Source organism: Prionailurus viverrinus, chromosome C1 (genome assembly GCF_022837055.1).
Source record: "Prionailurus viverrinus isolate Anna chromosome C1, UM_Priviv_1.0, whole genome shotgun sequence".
Taxonomy (NCBI): Eukaryota; Metazoa; Chordata; class Mammalia; order Carnivora; family Felidae; genus Prionailurus; species Prionailurus viverrinus.
The window spans coordinates 61,636,056-61,656,617 of NC_062568.1; the positions used below are offsets into that span (position 1 = coordinate 61,636,056).

Below are 20,562 nucleotides of genomic sequence, written 5' to 3' on the forward strand. Positions count from 1 at the left end.
TTGCAACAAAGTGGAGTTGAATTGGGCAATCTTAAAATTAGGATTACTTTCATTTTTATTTAGTAATTTGAACAATTGGAAACTGATAATATTTATGTTGTCTTGCTTTAGTCTTTTGTAGCTCAATAAAGAAAAATTCCCAAATGTATTCCATTAATTCTGCTAGCAGTTAGTATGACAGCATTTAAAAATAAATTTTAATACACATAATAATATTGCAAATAATTCAATTTATGGTTGGTCATTTAAGATTTATTCTCTAATTTTAAGTTAGTGAAGGGTCTTTCAAAATAAGATTACTTTGAAAAATAGTAATATTTTACAACAGTACACTCTGAAATCTTCAAGGATACTATTTTCTACACAAAGAGAAAAATTCCATCTACTTTTTTTTTAAATCTGAGAACAATTAGTAATAAAACCACTCAAATGTTATAGACTGAAATAATTGAAAATCAGTTAAGATGAAAGGAAATCTAGTTCATGTATACAAACTGATGAATTTAAGAAAATATACAAGCTGGAATTCATTTATGCATTTTATTTGACACAGTATTAACATCTGTAAGATATCATTAATGCTTTGTGTAGTCATTGTTCACTTTTGTCTAGTAAATTGTTTTATATACTCAGACACACCCATTCTGATGTTCATTTCTTTCTGTGTTTCCATTTTTCTGTTCTTAGGATCTTTTCCTTCTGCCTAATAAGTTCCTTTAATGTGTATTTACTATAGTGATGAATTCTCTCAGTTTGCATTTTTTGAAAAATGTTTTTTTTTCATTTCACGTTCATCTTTTTAAACTTTTCATGAAGTACAATATACTTATATAAAAATGCATATATCCTAAATGTATACCCCAATGAATTCTCCAAATTAAACAAATCGTGCAACCAGCACTGGGATAAAAACACAGAACTCCCTCACTCTAGAAGGATATTTTTACTCCCTTTAGTATTCTGGATTGTAAGGATATTATCAGAATAATACTATTCTGATAATATAATATAATATAATATAATATAATATAATATATATAATATATCATCATCAGAATACATTACCATATTGTCAGAAAATCAAGTGGCAGGTCTACTTTTTTCCAAGCACAGTTATAAGCTAAGGTTACACTGCTCTCGAGGATTTCATAATTTTAGAGGTTCCCAGAGACATCTAATTCTAACAGTTAAGTACAACTCTCTATTTATGGACTGCAGTTAAATGATGATACAGTTAAGTGCACCTCACTTTCAGGGACAGCTCCTTAATACTGATGAGGAATAACTATGAGTTAGCAGGGCTTGGGAGTTGGAGAGAATTACCCTGGTTCAAACTAGCTTTCTAGTGAAATGGACTGGATAAATCCATCATGAAGATAGAAAATTAATTGATAAGGTTGTATTATATTTGACTACTTACTTCTGATGACATTGTAAGAAACTATATAAAGTTAAAAATAAATGGAGATATACTGAAGAAATAAAGGATTATATGTAGATTCACAAAGGCTCTCTTAATTCCATTCTACCTACCTAAATGTAAAAATTTTGGTTAATTTTAAAGTTTCAGATAACAAAGCAAATAATATGGCCATTACCTAAATCCCTAAGTATAATGGATTATAATAATTGGTTTTACTGCACCTAGACTGGACAAGGGTAAGGTAAAATATTAGAGGTAGAACAATCAGCAATTTGAAAATTTATACAATTTTCTAAAGTAATAAACTGATATTCATGAAGTATTGGAAGGTTTGCCAAAATTAGAACTAAAATTATGTATTTATTTTGAACAAAATAATACATAAATTTCAAGACAGCAAATTAAAAAATCAGTCAAGGAGTTTCACAGATCTTTTATTGCAGATTAAATGCAATACCAAGCAGTATTTGGATATGACCCATGGTGCTTTCAGCCTTCAGCCTGAAGTTGGGAATCTTCAGTTATTGGAGGTCCCAAGCTCTGTAGCCCTCTAGGATGCCATTTAATCAAGGTATAGGATTTCCAAACAGTAGTGATGTCAGTACAATTAAATACCAAGAATTTAGGATTTTAGTTCCGTTTATGCTTACTTTATTGCTACTGTGCAGCCATAAAATCTTTTCAGAGAAGCACACAGTAGCTGTGGCATACCCTGATAAAGAATTCTGATCAAGACAATTGTTTCCTGTGCTCCCATAAAAACAACTATTACAAAGCAGAGCAGGGTCTTAGGTCCTATTTGCTAAGTTCTCCTAGAACTTCTTAAAATAAGATGGGCATTTATCTAAGCTTGCCCAGAACAGTCCCAGTTTATGCCTATTGTCTTGGCATCTGATGTGATATAGCATTTATTCTTGACAAAAAAATCTTGGTTTGCAACATCAGTGCTATGTTCATCCTACCAAGGATGGAACCAGATTTTTAAGTGTATTTCTTACAGTCAAGGTGTATCTGTCTCTGATTTCCTCCAGTGATGCTTTCAGGTGTTCAACTATCAGTGAAATGAAAAACTATTCAGAGATTTTTAAATTAATATTCAAGGAGCAGATAAGACTGGACTCAGACCTGGTTTAATTATTATCTTTTCCCCATATTTTCCAGATTCAGTCTTCTAGCAGCTTTGGTTTTCTTATCTAATAGCAGAGCTACTGGATGACTAAAGGGCACTTCTGCTTGTCTTTGGATGTTTTAGCTTTGTCTTCCTTTTTGTTGACATAGAGGATTTGTATGGTCTTGATATTCTTCTCATGCACTGAGGCTGGGAAGGCTCATCTGGAAGTTTTTTCAGTTCCAGTGGAAGAGAGAATATATCATAACATTTCATACTGGAAGTACACACTGCTTCTTCCATCTCTCCTGATGATGTCTTTCTTTTTTATCATGGGATTTCAGATTTTATGGATGGAAAGATTATGAACAAATAGGAGAAGATTTTAAAATGCCATTGTAGCCAAAGAGACCTTTGTGGTTATAAGAAATGGCTAAGTGAACCCCATGACAGCCAGAGTGGAGTTGTCCACTGCCTTGTTTTGATCATGGTATCAGTATTCACATGACAGTAGGAGAATTTCTAAGTCGAATCGGTTTCTTTCATCTCAGTGTCACCCCACAGTTTGTAAAGTAACACAGAAAGCAAGAGAGTCTTTGTGTCTTAACAGAATTGTTAAGATCAACATATAATTAAGTCTTAACTTAAAAAATATTTAGTGTGCTTAACACCACTGAGTAAGTTAAATTGCCACTATTCTAAAAGGAAATACACACAGAATCCCTAGCAGATATACTTTTTGGCCTACTTAGTCATAATGACTCTCAAGTACAATTAGGACTCAGACATTGTGACTCCAGTCTATTTCTGTGTTTATAAGTTGTAAGCTCATTCCTTACCCAGGAGAGCACATTTTCAGAAAATTATCCTTCCAAGCATAAAGGTTGATCAGCATTTCTCATGGATCTCTTATTGATCAAAGTGATGTTATTTTGTACTGTGTAAAATGTTATTTTTGTATATTAATTATAGTCCATTTTAATTAGGCCTGTTATCACTTAGGTATAGATCCCTATGTATGGCAATATATTTACTTGATCAACTCAAATTTGGTGGAACATTGTTAACTTTACATAATGTTAGTGTAATTCTACATCTTTGGTTTCTTTTTTTTTATATACGCTCTTTGTCTTGAAATAGTTTCAGACTTATGGAAGACTGATGCAGACAGTATGGAGAGTTCTCATGGAATCCGTACTCAGTTCCCCTGTTAACACTTTACGTTCCTATGCTACATTTGTCACAAGTAATGAGACCATAATGGTACATTATTATTATTAACTAATGTCCTTACTTGATTCATATTTCCATAGTTTTTCCCCACTGCCTTTTTTCCTCCTCCAAGATTCCATCCAGGATACCACATTACATTTAACCATCATTATCTCCTTTGGCATCGTCACGCTATGGCAGTTTCTCAGACTTCTCCTGTTTTTGATGACCTTGACAATTTCATGACCAATACTGATGAGGTATTTTGTAGGATGGCCCTTAGTTGGGATTTTTCTGATTTTTTTTTCATTGTTAGATCAAAATTATGAGTTTTGGGGAGAAAGAGGAAAGTACCATTCTCATATCCTATCATGGGAACATATCATCATGAGTTATCACTGCTGATGTTGGCTATGATTTATTTTACAATGCTTTTGAAAATACTCATGTAGGGGCGCCTGGGTGGCTCAGTCGGTTGAGCATCCGACTTCGGCTCAGGTCATGATCTCACAGCTGGTGAGTTCGAGCCCCGCGTCAGGCTGTGTGCTGACAGCTCAGAGCCTTGAGCCTGCTTCTGCTTCTGTGTCTCCCTCTCTCTCTGCCCCTAACCCACTCGCATTCTGTCTCTGTCTCTGTCAAAAATAAATAAACAAAAAAAAAAGAAAAAAAAAAGAAAATGCTCATGTATAGATTCTGTGGTGCCTTGAGAATGCTTTAAAAATTAATGGTACTCCAGTTAAAATTCTACCTGTGGGAAAATATCACTATTTCCAGAGAAGTGACATTTTCAAAGCAGTTTTTCACTTGGCAACAGTGAGCATCAATAAAACATTCTATTTTACTTAATTTTATTTTGGGTCCACTGTCTTAAATAATTTAGATCTGACCTAATTTGATTCAGATTTTGGCAGACCTTCAAAATGGTGTATTGGACCAATTTTAATTTTATATACATAGAATCAAAGTTATCTGCAGGTAAGAGACTCAATGACAGAATATAAAACAGAATCTGAGGTTATTAAAGAGTCATGAATGTGTAATTTTTCTCCTCCTTGATATATGGAAATGTCCTATCTTAATCCTATCTTAATCCCTCTAATCAAGAAATTAAACAAGAAATTCAAGTTGCTTTCTACAAGAAATACTGAAAGTTGTCAAAAAGTTTACTGCTAAAAGAATTATATGGGAAATATTTTAAGAGAATAATTCATTTTTTAAATGTAGATTTCATATGTAAGACAAAGTATGCTGATAATAATAATCATCACCAAAGCATAATTCATATTACAAAATTATATGGACATAATACACACATATCCTATCTGAACCACAACAGAGTTGACACTTTGACATTAATAAATCAATTGGGAAGTACAATTTAGCATTCCAGTATTAGGTAGCTGCCATGGGGCCAAGAAAGCAATAGAGGCCACTGGGACCTTTGCCAGTGTAAGATAATGGGCAGAGCCCACATTTTCTCCTTTCAGTCATTTAGGTAAACATCGGTTTCGGGGTTCATGTGAGTGATTTCTGGGAGATTCCCAATTTGGACCTCAAGCATGTTCAGTAATCTGCCCTAATCTCACTCTCAGGGGTTATTCCTATGTGAAAGGAACCAGGAGGTATTCCTATGAAACAAGACCCAGAGGACTAAAGGAATCCCCGAAAGCAACTTCCTGCAGGCTGCTTCTGATATTTGACTCCAGGAAAACAGTTTTCAGAACAGTAGTCTATTAGCAGCCATACCAAGCATCCAGAGTCCCTAAAACTCTATAAAGACTGCCTGTGACATTTCTTACTTGAAGGAAGGGATCATTCTTGTACTCTGTTCACAGACTCCATTAATGATATTCAAATGCTTCCCAGAAGGTGAGCCAAGTGGAAGAATTCATTTTCTTTTAAGCTTGTTCAGAAATACCTTAAATTCAAAAAAGAAAAAAAAATCTTAACTATAGCTCTTGAGCCACATAACTTTGTCTAATTAAAAAAACGTATTTTCCAACTCTCCATATAAAGTTCAAGGCAACAAAGATAAATTAATGGGAATTTCCTTAAATAAAGGAAATTCAGTAGCAGTCTAAACCTCTGAGCAATCAATATTTATCCTAGGATTGCTTGCAGTGTCTAATATCATCTTTTTTAAAGTAACTGGTTCTAGTCTACATGCTTCAATGATTTCAGTCTCAGAAGGGGTGCATATCTTGGATATCGAAGGTCACATACATAGCTAGTAAATGGCAAACCCAGGATCCAAACTCCAGGCTTTCTAGCTCCAGAACTTGCACTTGCATCACTAATGTAAACCAAAAGTCTGCTTCTATTATACATATGTGTGAAACATGTTTCATGTTTAAAAGGCTAGTAATTCCTATAAACTGAAATATCCTCAATTGATGAAATTAATAGCTCTTAATTACAGGTGCATAATGAGATTTACCTAAGCAAGGAATTCAAATGGAAGGACAAGTTAATACTATTAACAGCACCATTTTTTCATGATAGCTATGTGCAAAACTCTCTACATACCATCCCAATCTTAACCAGTCTTTGAGGCAGTGATTATTAACATTTTTCAAAGTAGGAAACTGAAGCTCAAAGAAGGTAAGTCATCTGGACAGAGTCAATAGCTATAAAAGGTAGAACAAGGTCAAGATGATTACTTATCTGTGAGCTACTAGAACCAGTTTGGATTTTTCTGTATTGAATACAAGTGTTCTTCATGGTATACATTACCTATCCCTGAAGGATTTTACCTATTTTACATTTTTTAAGTTTATTTATTTATTTTGAGAGAGAGGGACACAGAGAGAGAGAGAGCACGCACATGGGGGAGGGACAGAGAGGGAGAGAGAGAATCTCAAGCAGGTCCCACACCCAGTGTGGAGCCCAGTGCAGGACTGGATCCCACGAACCATGAGATCATAACCTGAGCTACCAAGAGTTGGATGCTGAATCAGCTGAGCCACCCAGGCACCCCCTATTTTACATTTTGGAATTTGAGCTGTATTTCCAATGTCTTGCAGAAACTCAAATTTAAAGAGAAACTAGAAACTCAGTAAAGAGAAAAATTGTTTTTTTGAAGTGTATACACTCTTAAATAGTATTCATAAAGTTCTTTAGTTCTCAATATCTTTTAGTATCTTTCTGAGTTTTTTTTTGCAATGTTGTCATTCCTGAAAGTTAGAAGATCAGAGATCAGCTTTTTAAAAGAAAATTGAGGTATAATTGACATATTACATTATGTTACTTTCAGTTGTATAACATAATGATTTGATATTTGTATACCTCGTGAAATGATCTTTGCAATAAGTAGTTACCATCTGATATCATACATAGTTATACATTTTTTTCCTTTTCCTTTTGATGAAGACTTAAGATTTACTCTCTCATCAACTTTCAAATATTCAGTACAGTATTATTGACTATAGTCACCGTAAGAGATCAGCTTTTTAATTTTTTTTTTCAACGTTTATTTATTTTTGGGACAGAGAGAGACAGAGCATGAACGGGCAAGGGGCAGAGAGAGAGGGAGACACAGAATCGGAAACAGGCTCCAGGCTCTGAGCCATCAGCCCAGAGCCCGACGCGGGGCTCGAACTCACGGACCGCGAGATCGTGACCTGGCTGAAGTCGGACGCTTAACCGACTGCGCCACCCAGGCGCCCCGAGATCAGCTTTTTAAAACAAATACTTGGAAAAATAGATGTAACTCTTGGTTATTTTACAATAGGAGTATGTTTTCCTTCTTCTTGCTGACCAGATTGAAGGATGAGTGAGGATAGGGCACTGCAGCCAGGAGTATTGCATGAGTCAAATGAAAATGGAGGGAACAAAGGATACAAGAATGTGGTTTCCGGGCCTCATCGAGAAAAAGTGATGTGAGCAACATGAGTGATGTTTAAAATTGAGAATTAGAACTAAAATTTACATGGCGAACAACTTGCTTTACTTTTTCATTGTCTTGAATTTTACAGCTGGAAGTATTCTAAGGGAGAGAGGGTATTTTTGTTAACCTTGCATCTCTTTCTCTCCTCTTCTGCTCTCTTTTCCTGTTTGGTTTATCATCTTCCTTCCATCCTTCAACATCACTTCTCATTCTCCCTTGTGTCTTCTCAATCCAGATTTTCTTTCTTTAACTCAAAGAAGCACATAAAACACATAAAATCCATCAGAGTTCAAAATAAGTGGTGCTTTTCTTGAATGGATTTTATGTTTACCCTTTCAATTTTAAAATGGAGTTTTTAAACTTTGATATTTTACATTCCTACTCTTCAAATAAAACAAAATCCAAAAAATTTTGGGCATCTTTAATTGAATTTGTTTTCTCTTACTAAGTAGTAAAACCTGGTCACTAAGTTACGTGTATTCACCAGATGTTTTCAATTTAATGCATTTGTTGCTTTAAAATGGTTCTTAAAGGGGGTTCACATCAATAATAATTTATAATCTTTAAAAGTAGACAAGCTTAGGACCTCTTCCCCAAAATTTATTTTGGTATTACTTGGGTAAGCCCTGGTGGCTGTCTTTTTTTTAAGTTATACAGATGATTCGTTTATACACTCTGGTTGAGAACCACAACGGACCATACCTTTGTTTTGACATACACATTTTTTTTTTGGCAACAATAGGGACAAATAGCACTTAACTGCCTTCTTACTATTACCTAACGTAAGTGAAAAGAGCTTTTAAAACATAATGCTTAAGAAAATAATAGGGAATAGATTTGTTAATTCCATACTATGGATTCTTGGTGTTAGTATAATGTAATGCCAATTTCTAAACCTAATTATGGAAGAATTGGTGTCAGATTCAGTGAAATTTGATATTACTGAAAATCATACATTCAGCAAGCCAGCCATGTATGGTACCTGAAAAAGTATTCCCTATTCATCTAACAGAGAAAGTAGAAGACACATTCCTTACCCTGTGGGAGTTTGCAGTGTGACACGTTATGCCTTTGAAAGAGAGGTATTGGGGCGCGTGGGTGGCGCAGTCGGTTAAGCGTCCGACTTCAGCCAGGTCACGATCTCGCGGTCCGGGAGTTCGAGCCCCCCGTCGGGCTCTGGGCTGATGGCTCAGAGCCTGGAGCCTGCTTCCGATTCTGTGTCTCCCTCTCTCTCTGCCCCTCCCCCGTTCATGCTCTGTCTCTCTCTGTCCCAAAAATAAATAAACGTTGAAAGAGAGGTATTAACAAAATAAATTTCCAATTGTCTCCAGTTTACCCTAATATATAGATTATGGGTCTAATGTATAGTTTTGTTTCAAAACTTGTCTTTATTATTGGAGTTCTAAATTTTCACTAGAATTATCTTTTTAACTGAACTTCTTTCATACTTTTCAGCCTGATGACTCGTGATTAAGTTTCTTCTATCAATTCTTTTATTATTTTCTCTCTTCCATTTGCTGCTCCCTCTTCCAAGACTGATGCTGGGACTCCCAAAATTATTGCACATCTTCTGAATTTTATTGTGAGTTTTCCTTTGCTCTTTTACTCTACTGTATTAGGCAATCTAAAGTATAGAGTGCTATGAATTTTTTTCATATATATGTACTTGTGTGACCATCACACAGACCAAGTATAGAACATCTCCATACCTGAGAATTCTCACTTGTGCCCCATCCTGGTAACGTACCTTTGAAAGGTAACTAAAATTCTGACTTCTATTTCTTTTCAGCAAATATTACATCAAAAATTTTATTTTGATGGTCATGCCTTCGAGAATTTTTATTCTTTTTGATTCCCCCCCCCTTTTTTTGATACCCTATTCTTTTCAGTAAGAGATTATCTTCTAAAATCTCTCTGAGAATACTAATTTTAACCCCTTCATATTACTCTATGTTTGACAATTTTTTTCTTTCTTCTAGAGTTAGGAGTTTGGTCTGTGCATCCCAATCCTTCAGTTTTATGTTTTTGGTCATCTTTGATTACCAATTCATCCTTAATTATCTGTTAATAATTTTGAATGAAAGACTATGTTGCTGTTATTCAGGGTTGCTTCTGCCTTATGTGGGTCTGTTTCCCAAACAAATCCTTCCTTGATGGGGAGGAATGCCTGTAGGCTTTGTGTATGTATCTGGTTTGCTACATTTTAGGATATGGGCAAAGAAAAGGCAAGAAGAGTCCACCTTCATAGAAAATCCTAAATAATCTACCAAAATGCCAGGGCCAGTAAGAGAATTTAGCAAAGCCACAGGGCACAAGGGTAATTAATATTATGTAAATAGGTTCAGTTTTATCATTTTAGCATCAAACAATTGTTCCACTTTGTTCTTCAAACCAGTGTTTCCAAAGTGTCTTCTGAAGAACATAGGAGAGATTAATGTGTGAAATGCAAAGGGTTCTGTACGGACTTTAGGTTTCCCTGGGGAAATAGGTGGGGGAGTGAAGATAATTCAATTGAGAATAGTGATGGGGGCTTCAACCCTAACCGAATATTCTTATTTCTTCAAAAAACAAAAAGTTAAAAGTCCAAAGCAAATATGGGAAACTGTTAAAGTTTGTTAAATCTAATGCTTTCTACACTTTTCTGTGTGCTTGAAATATTTCATAATTTATCATTTCTGGCATTATCAAAATAAAACAGCAACAACAGAAGAGTTCTGTGATCTAGCAGATTCAGGGTCTGCTACATATCAATTCTGTCAAACTCTTAAATGTGTAAAGTCCCTAATTGTCCAGGGGCAGAGAAATTTGTTTGTTTCCTACTCCAGCATTTTCCACATTTAGCCACAGAACTTTTTCTTATGACATATCAAATCATATTGCATTTACAGACAGCAGCTTTTGATATGCTGCTTTATAATTTATACCCAATTACTTACCAAAATAATTTGAGGAATTATTCAGTGAAAATGTAACACATTTAAATTAGAAATATGGGAGGAGTCTGGGTGGCTCAGTTGGTTACACATCCAAATTGATTTTGGCCCGTGTCATGATCTCACAGTTTATGAGAGATCAGGCTCTGCACTGGTAGTATAGAGCCTGCTTAGGACCCTCTCTCTCTCTCTCTCTCTCTCTCTCTGGCCCTTCCCTTCTCATGTGCACTCATGCTCTCTTTCTCTCTCTCAAAAATAAGTAAATAAAAACTTAAAAAAAATAGAAAGAGGGGGCACCTGGGTGGCTTGGTCGGTTAGTGTCTGACTCTTGATATTGGCTCAGGTCATGATCCCAGGGTCATGGGATCAAGCCCTGCATAGGATTCTGTGCTGGGTATGGAGCCTGCTTGGGATTCTCTCTCTCTCCCTCTGCCCCTCTCCCCTGCTCTCTCTCTCTCAAAAAAAAAAAAAAAAAAAAGGAAATAGAAATCGAAATTCAAAACACATGAGAAAAAGGTAGTAGATTAACCTGCCCTGCTTCTAGTAAAAATGGAAATGAACACCATAGGTGGTCTTATCTCAATTAATTCAGAGATTTTTTTTTTGTTGTTTAGTCTGGGGTTCAATTTAGCCTGGAGATAAATCCCACTGCTTCACACTTGAATATAGAGGAGGAAGCGGGGAAATATGACTTGCAACATCGTTGGGTAGAATAATCCTTAGTCAACTTGTTTTCTGACTTATTTAATTGTGGGCCAACTCTGTGACTTCTCTGCTGGACAGAAATGTTTCTCTCTTCTGACATTCTCAGATGAGTGTAGGCTGTGGCTCCTGGTTTAATCTTCTCACCAGGGGAAATTTGTCTTTCTCTCTTCTTCGGATTTGCAGAAACTCTTCAGTGTCTTCTCTGGTTTTCAATGATATCATGAAACTTTTTCCTCTTGTCCATCTTTGTTTTCATTGCAATGGGAATTTGGAAACTAGGGGATGATAAAACATGGGATAACCATTGTCATGAACTGGAAGCTGACAGTGTTTTGACTTGGAAAATGTATGAGGGAAAAAACAGATGACAGATACATAGATAGTACATGCATACATGCATAGAAAATAGGTAATAGGAAGAGAGTACAGAATAAATACTTTTACATCTATTTCAACTGTAAGAAATCCTAGATACGAGGATACTACCTTCACTTTTTGTTTTCAGTAGTTGTGTAAGTATCATCTAACATGAGGCTAATGTGCAATATTGAAAAGAAGATGCAGTCATACTAATATTAGTAAGTGGGAATATGGTAATATTATTTCTCAAAATTTTAAATTAAACATAAAAATAAATATTGATTGATTTTATTAAATGTATTAAGTTCAAGTCAAATAAATTTAAGTGCATCTTTTCAAAGTACTTTTTTTTGGACAATAAATGCATGATATCTTCATTATAAAAATTTGAAAAATAGGGGCGCCTAAGTGTCCAACTTCGGCTCAGGTCATGATCTCATGGTTCATGGGTTCAAGCCCCATGGCGGGCTCTGTGCTGGCAGCTCAGAGCCTGGAGCCTGCTTCTGATTCTGCGTCTCCCTCTCTCTCTGCCCCTCCCCCACTCACGCTCTGTCTCTCTCTCTCTCTCTCTCTCTCTCTCTCTCTCTCAAAAATAAATAAACATTAAAACCAGATTTAAAACTTTGAAAAATAAAGAAGAGTGCCTGGGTGGCTCAGTTGGTTAGGCATCCGACTTCAGCTCCAGTCATCATTTTATGGTTTGTGAATTCTAGCCCTGCATTGGCCTCTCTGTTGTTAGCACAGAGCCCACTTCAGATCCCCTGTCCTCCTCTCTCTCTCCCCTCCCCTGCTCACACTCTCTCTCTCTCAGAAATGAATAAACATTTTAAAAAATTTTTGGACAATAAAGAAAGGTATAAAAAAAGTAATAAAAGTAACCCATGTTTCCTCAGCTGTGAATAACCCTCATTAAATATATTGTGCCTTTAATTTCAGACTTTATGTACATTTAAAAAATTGAGATGAATATACATGTATGTGTATGTGTAACACATATATTAATTGTCCATTATAAGATTTTATAATTTATTAAATAGTCTTTAAAAGCAGTCTTTTTTTTTTTTTTAATGTAGGCGTTATGCCCAATGCAAGGCCCAATATGGGGCTTGAACTCATGACCCTGAGATCAAGACCTGAGCTGAGATCAAGAGTCAGTTGCTTAACTGACTGACCCATCCCGGAGCCCCTAAAAATTCTAATTCTTTAAATACCACTCAATTTTTCATTACATTTTCATTTTTTATTTACTGAAACCCTGACTGTTAGGCTTTTAGATTTATTATAATTTTTCAATATTATGCAAACATTGCAGTAAACATCTTCACAGATGGGACATCTGAGACTATTGCTTTTGGATAAATCTTAGAAGGGAGGTTATTTGGCAATAAAAATGAATTAACATATTTAACGCCTTTGATGGATATTGCAAAATTCTCCTCTAAAAGTTTGTACACATTATTTATTCCCATCATCCAGATGGGAGGCAGTGACTTCCTCTATACCCTCCAAACTAGAGGATGATGATGGAATCTGATCTGGTTGTAAACACATGCTTAGTATCTTTCTTCACTTTATCCTGTCCAGGAAAATACCTCCCATGCATGGTACCAGTGACATGAATCACCCACCAGCCCTGCTGTCTGTATATAGTTTAGTGAATCAGAATATGTATGTTGAGGGTGTGCATGAATAGAGCGTGAGGGGAAGAGAAAGAAGGGAAAAAGAAATAGGGAGAGTAGAACTGGGGATTGGACATCTGAGTTCATGACATCTACTTACTTACTGTCAAATAATTCCTGAAAGAGGTGACATTTCCAGTTGAATGTAGGGAGTACAAAAATGTCAGTTCTCCAGACATCTTTTCTCCAAGAGACAGGTATGTGTACGCTGAAGTTAATCTTTCCCTCACCTGTATGATTTACAAAAGTGTTGAAGAATCTCCTAAACCCAAGTGGAAACTGCACTCACTGCCTTATTTCTCAGTTTGATGTTGGTGCCAGTTTCCAACAGGCTACCAAAGTCTCTTTTAAAATACATAGACTTCTGGTAAGGATTTTCTTATACTGTGCCCAAATAACTGAGGGGAAAAGTCATCGACTGTGTTCTACACATAATTGAAGTTCATTTTGTTTGATATGGAAATAGAGTCCTGGAAAAGAATAATTTTAGCTTCTCCCACTTCTTTTCTGAATCTATATTATCTGTGTTCTCACTACTGTGATTTGCTAGATTTTTATATTTAGCATTGGAAAATAAAAGAACAGATCATGGCTTCTCTTAGGTCACCCTGCCTCTGGCTTTGGTGACATTCCTTACTATATACAGCTTCTCAAGCTGTTCACAATGGGCCGATGTATTAGAAGTTGGTGTGTCCCAATTCTCAGGCAAACCTAATGCCAGAAGAAGAAGAAGAAGAAGAAGAAGAAAGAAAAAAAAGAAGAGACTCATTTTTTTTTTAATGGAGAAGTTACAAAATTACCCCGACTCACTGGAATAATGAGTTTGTTATTTTCAAAATAAGAACTGTTATTTTTATGCTTTTTTATTTAGAACATTTCAAAGTAATAATATATAGAAACTTGACTTTTTTATTTTGTATTTTTCTTTTCTGTAGGTGTTGTAATGTTTTGTATACACATATAAATTATTTAGGGAAGTCATAGTTTGAATGCATCTCATAGGGTGTTTTTTGTTTTGTTTTGTTTACTTTTTAAATTGATTCTGTCACAAATATTTTCTGAATCTCTTTTCTTTCTTCTTCCTAAAACATTTCTCCAAATTGTTTTTAATTCAAAATGAAAAAAAAATATTTTTTTTCTGATTTGTAAATGGGTATGTAATTGTGAGAAAATATAAATATGCAAAATAGAATAGAACAATGTTTCCACCACATCATTTCACAGAAATGAGTTTCCCTATGACAGAGAAGCAGAGGTTGTGAGTATGTTATGAGATTAAGACAGAAGAGAATCAGGTGATCAGAGAGGCAAGAGGAGAATCTGGAGACTCGTACTCTCAGAAGCACTTTTGTGGGACGCCTGGATGGCTCAGCTGGTTGAGCGTCTGCCTCTTGATTTCGGCTCAGGTCATGATCTCATGGTTCATGAGTTCAAGCCCCATGTCTGGCTCCGTGCTGACGGTGTGGAGTCTGCTTGGTATTCTCTCTCTCCCTCCCTCTCTGCCCTCCCCTGCTCTCTTTCTGTCGCTCAAAATAAGTAAAATAAACTGTAAAAAAATAAAGAAGCACTGTCATAAAGAATTTTAAATAAGGAAGGTTGATTCAATAGCACTAAAACTAAATACAGATGAAAAGTAAATAGTTTTTTTTTCCATTAAATTGTCACTTTTTTATTTTAGAAGCTGGGAAGTATTAAAATCAAATTTATTTTTACATGTTAGAATTTATTTTTTAAAGTTATAATCTATAAACCTTTATTTTTTAATATGAAATTTATTGTCTAAGATCAAATTTTTAAATAAAGATGGTTAGATAGCATGGAAAATAAGTCTTGCACATAGTAATCACTTAATAAATGTTAATTCAACATAATAATTCTGTGAACACATTACTTCTTGTAGTTGAAACCAAAAATCCGTTTTTTATTTTTTGTAATGTGCCATATCTTACTAGCAAACACCTATCTCTTTGTTTCCACTTAGGCCTCTTATGTAAGGAGCTGAAGGGGAAATAAAATATACAGGATGAAAAGATGGCAACGCTGCCTCCCCCAGGACCTCAGAGTTTTGTCTACTTCACAAGACAGTCTCTTGCCCTCATTGAACAGCGTATTGCTGAAGGAAAAACAAAGGAACCCAAAGAAGAAAAGAAAGATGATGATGAAGAAGGCCCAAGGCCAAGCAGTGACCTGGAAGCTGGCAAACAGCTGCCCTTCATCTACGGGGACATCCCACCAGGCATGGTGTCAGAGCCCCTGGAGGACCTCGACCCCTACTATGCAGACAAAAAGGTGAGTTTATTGGGACCTCAGTAGTGCAGTCTCTGCACTACTCTGTTGGCTTCTTTTGTACAGAGAGATACTTCAAAGTTTTTTAAATGTTTATTTATTTTTGAGAGAGAGACAGAGACAGAGCCTGAGCCAGGGAGGGGCAGAAAGAGAGGGAGATGCAGAATCAGAAGCAGGCTCCCTGCTCTGAGCTGTCAGCACAGAACCTGATGTGGGGCTCGAAGTCATGAACTGCGAGATCATGACTTGAGCCAAAGTCAGACACTTGACTGACTGAGCCACCCAGACATCCCTGTACAGAGAGATATTTTAAATTGAGAGTAAGTGGAATTTAGTGAAAAACCAGATAATGACAAAAATGTTCAGTTACATATGTATGTGGGATATTCAGAACTTGTACTCTTAATTTTTCATCCAAACTGGTTCTGTCACTGACACGTTATTTTGATATCCTTAATCTTTTAAAATATTCAGTACCATGTTCTGCCTTTTGGGACATGACATAGATGCATACCTGTAGGAACGGAATTATTGTCAGTTGAGAACTAAGACCTCGGGGTATGTCCAGAATGCGTTCGCATGCAGGTGCCAGCTGAATTTATGGGGATATGTAAGATCATTCAACTAATAATGGGAGTTTAGACTTCTGCTTCATTTAGGGTGTTGAAAAACGGGTCTGAGATAGAGAAGTGGGACATAAATCAGAAAATGTTTCTATTGTTCAAAAAAAGAAGGGGAGGAGGGCGCCTGGGTGGCTCAGTCAGTTAAGAGTCCGACTTCAGCTCAAGTCATGATCTCATGGTTGTTGGTTCGAGTCCCGCGTCAGGCTCTGTGCTGACAGCTCAGAGCCTGCAGCCTCCTTCGGATTCGGTGTCTCCCTCTCTCTCTGCCCCTCCCCCACTCACACTCTGTCTTTCTCTCCTTCGAAAATAAATGAACAAAAAAATTAATAAAATTTAAAAAAAAAGAAGGGGAGGGAGTATCTCACAAAATTACTCAGAAAGTTGAGGATAAAGAAAGGTGATTGGAATGAACAAAGAGGATGAGCTGGTAAGCTTTTTGCAAGCAGTTTGTGTTCAGGGGTGGGAAGGAAAGCAAGAAGGTGGTGGAGAGCAAATAAAAAGAGGAAGTGGAGAGCAGTACATTCATGCTGAAAAATCTGAAAAATTTTCTGCCAGAAAGGCAGAATTTATTGAGGCTCCAAATAAATTGAAAACTTTTTAAATATAGGATAGAAATAGCACCTTGAAAATAAAAAAAATAATAATAATCCTCAGAGAGAAAAATACAGAAGGTTGGAATCATGTAGCTAGTTGCAGATGTTAATAGACAAGGTACAAGCTAAGGCCAGATTGTATTTGCATTTGAAAAGTGGAGAGAAGGGGCGCCTGGGTGGCTCAGTCCATTAAGTGTCCAACTCTTGATTTCACCTCTGGTCCTGATCTCACAGTTCATGAGTTCAAGCCCCGCATCAGGCTCTGTGCTGACAACACGGAGTCTACTTGGGATTCTGTCTCTCCCTCTCTCCCTGCCCCTCCCTTGCTTGCATGTGGGTTCTCTCTCTCTCTCTCTCTCTCTCTCTCTAAATAACCAAATGAACTTAAAAAAAAAAAGATGGAGAGAAGTCTTACTGAGACTTGAGGGGCAAATAGAGGTTGGATTTAAGAGTCCTGATACATTGAAGTAAATGGAGGCACATCAGAGGAAATGCGTGTTACATGATGTCAATATTTTCCACACCACAGGAATGGAAATTGTCCTCTGAAAGTCAAATGTTGAGAGTAACAGAACTGAGAAGGTGTTTTCACTTTAGGGAAATGGGAGAGAGTTTGAAACACCTGCTGTAAAGTTATTCTGTTGAGAAAGTGAGAAGTACAGCTTTCCTGACACAGTAGTGGACACAACCAGGTTGAAGTTAAAGTTGACTAAGAGGAAACTCTAAAGGATTATATCGGCAGTTCTGTAACTCTCCAACATTGCTTTGCCGTATAGCACCTGTAGACTTTGAAAGGTCAAGAAAGACAAAATAAAGCCCATTTTAAAAAATAGTTTAAGATATAAATGAAAGGGAATATTTCCTGATAAGACATCTAGCAAATAAAGTAAAATAGAGAACATATTTGAAATAACCTGAGAAATATAAAATATGATGAGGTTACATATTGATAGTAGAAACCCATCTGCCTCAGTGGTAGTTACTATGAACAGCAGTACCTAACACTTGCTTCACATCACAACAGGCTGGCAGCACAGCATTAAAAACCAGAATACCTGAGAAGCCCTTGAAATACTATATAGCATTCTAATTAATCAATCAGTATTCTGACACAGCAAGGAAGAATGCTAATATGGATTAAGGATTGCTGTGTCAGGCACTAGACTTTTTATATAAATTAGCATACATATTTATCATAACCTGGTGAGATAGGAAGAAATACCCTGTTTTTATTTTTTTTTAAGTTTATTTATTTACTTGGAGAAAGAGAGGGAGGGAGAGAGAGTGTGAGCTGGGGAGGGGCAGAGAGAGAGGGAGAGGGAGAATCTCAAGTAGGCTCTGTGCTGATGTGGGGATTGATCTCATGAACTGTGAGATCATGACTTGGGCTGAAATCAGGTCGGAGGCTTAACTAACTGAGCCACCCAGGTGCACTTACCCCACCCCTCTTTTTTTTTTTTTTTGGTAATATCCTATTTTTATTTTATTTTATTATTTTTAAATTTATTTATTTATTTATTTATTTATTTATATAATTTTCATCAAAATTAGTTAGCATATGGTACAACAATGATTTCAGGAGTAGATTCCTTAAGCCCCTTCCCCATTTAGCCATCCCCCCTCCCACAACCCCTCCAGCAAACCTCTGTTTGTTCTCCATTTTTAAGAGTCTCTTATGTTTTGTCTCCCTCCCTGTTTTTCTTATTTTTGCTTCCCTTTCCTTATGTTCACCTGTTTTGTCTCTTAAAGTCCTCGTATGAGTGAAGTCATATGATATTTGTCTTTCTCTGACTAATTTCACTTAGCATAATAGCCTCTAGTTCCATCTATGTAGTTGCAAATGGCAAGATTTCATTCTTTTTGATTGCTGAGTAATACTCCACTGTATATGTGTGTGTGTGTGTGTGTGTGTGTGTGTGTGTGTGTGTGTGTATACCACATCTTCTTTATCCATTCATCCATCGATGGACATTTGGGCTCTTTCCGTACTTTGGCTATTGTTGATAGTGCTGCTATAAACATTGGGGTACATGTGTCCCTTCAAAACAGCATACCTGTATCCCTTGGATAAATGCCTAGTAGTGCAATGCTGGGTCACAGGGTAGTTCTATTTTTAATTTTTTGAGGAACCTCCATACTCTTTTCCAGAGTGGCTGCACCAGTTTGCATTCCCACCAGCAGTGCAATAGAGATCCTCTTTCTCTGCATTCTCGCCAGCATCTATTGTTGCCTGGGTTGTTAAAGTTAGCCATTCTGACAGGTGTGAGGTATGTAATGCCCTATTTTTAGATGAGACAAAGGGCTTGGGGAAATTAAGCAATGTGCAAAATGTTACCCCCCAGTAAGTTGTAGATTTTTAAAATTCATTTGGTTTGTCCCCCTACTGAGATATTCTATTATACCACATCTCTTAATATAGTCTAGTTTCTGTTGTATAGCAACCACTATGGTAACAACTTCACAAAAGCAAATTAAATAATGATGAGTAAATAACACACGCAAAATAAAAAGTACTTTCTCATTTTACTTATTACTTCATCCTGAAAAATTCCTGGCTCAGAATGGATACCTACTACATTTCCCATTTCCAAAGGGGGTCTGGATGTTACTTAACCAGCCACCTCTTAAGGAGGAAAGGAATCTTTCCGGAATAATCCCCAAGGCATAGACATAAACTAATACTGCCTTAAAGTAATTTGGGAGGTATGGGAAAATGTTTGCATTTGAATGGAGGATTATAGGCCTATTAACTAATGGAATGATGTTGGCTGTGATAGACTAATTTAATAGAGAACATTTAGGATGGGACTCCAACTCTTTGCCTTGGCCCCAATTCCTTTCAAATAATATAACACCAGCCACATCAAAAGCCTAACCCACATTTGCATCAGTATAGTTGAGTTGAACTAGGTCAGACAAAGCAATCTATTTTTCATGGCTCTCTATTCTTGACGTGGTTACAAAGATCTAAAGGGATAACCAAGTCTTCTTATTTTGTTTTGGTTTGGAGCTTTAGATTATCAATTTTTTTGTGTCTAGCTTTTCAAACATTTCTTGATAAAAGTAGTTTTGACTTTTGCTTGCAAACTTAGAGTTGCTTGCAACTTTGTGGATTGATTCCTCCATGTTTCAAGTTATTCACACTAAGAGACAAAAATTTTATTTCTGCTACATTATAATTATTACTAGTATTAAAAATCTTAATGACCCCTGGGGGTCAAATCTTAATGACCACCTGGGTGGCCCGGTCGGTTAAATGTCCGACTTCAGCTCAGGTCATGATCTCAGGGTTCATGAGTTTGAGCCCTGCATCGGGATCTCTGCTGTCAGCACAGAGAGCTCACTTCAGATCCTGTGCCCCCCTCTCTCTCTGCCCCTCCCTGCTCACATACTTTCTCTCTCTTAAAAATAAACATTTAAAAAATATATCTTCACTCTTAAAAACTGAGAATAAACTGAGGGTTGATGGGAGGTGGGAGGGAGGAGAAAGTGGGTGATGGCATTTAGGAGGCACCTGTTGGGGTGAGCACTGGGTGTTGTATGGAAACCAATTTGACAATAAATTTCATATCAAAAGAAGGAAAGAAAGAAAGAAAGAAAGAAAGAATAAAAAATATATCTTAATGACCCCTAATTTGACTTTGGCCCAGACTTTAATTTGTATTTGAGTGTAATTATCAATGCTTTGTTAAAACAAAGAACACTTGATAAATTAATGATAGAAGTTAGGGCTTCATTTTTTATGTGATGAATA

The 20,562-nt window shown here is 36.3% G+C and overlaps 1 protein-coding gene across 1 annotated transcript in view; it reads left to right on the forward strand.

Moving 5' to 3' along the window:
• The window catches only part of SCN9A (sodium voltage-gated channel alpha subunit 9), a 170,806-nt gene that overhangs the window by 53,916 nt on the left and 96,328 nt on the right, over positions 1-20,562 (forward strand). Inside the window, exon 2 of the mRNA XM_047873440.1 lies at positions 15,288-15,595. Within this exon, the coding sequence (XP_047729396.1) occupies positions 15,338-15,595 (258 nt within the window). The 5' untranslated portion in view covers positions 15,288-15,337. The remainder of the gene's footprint in view (positions 1-15,287; positions 15,596-20,562) is intronic.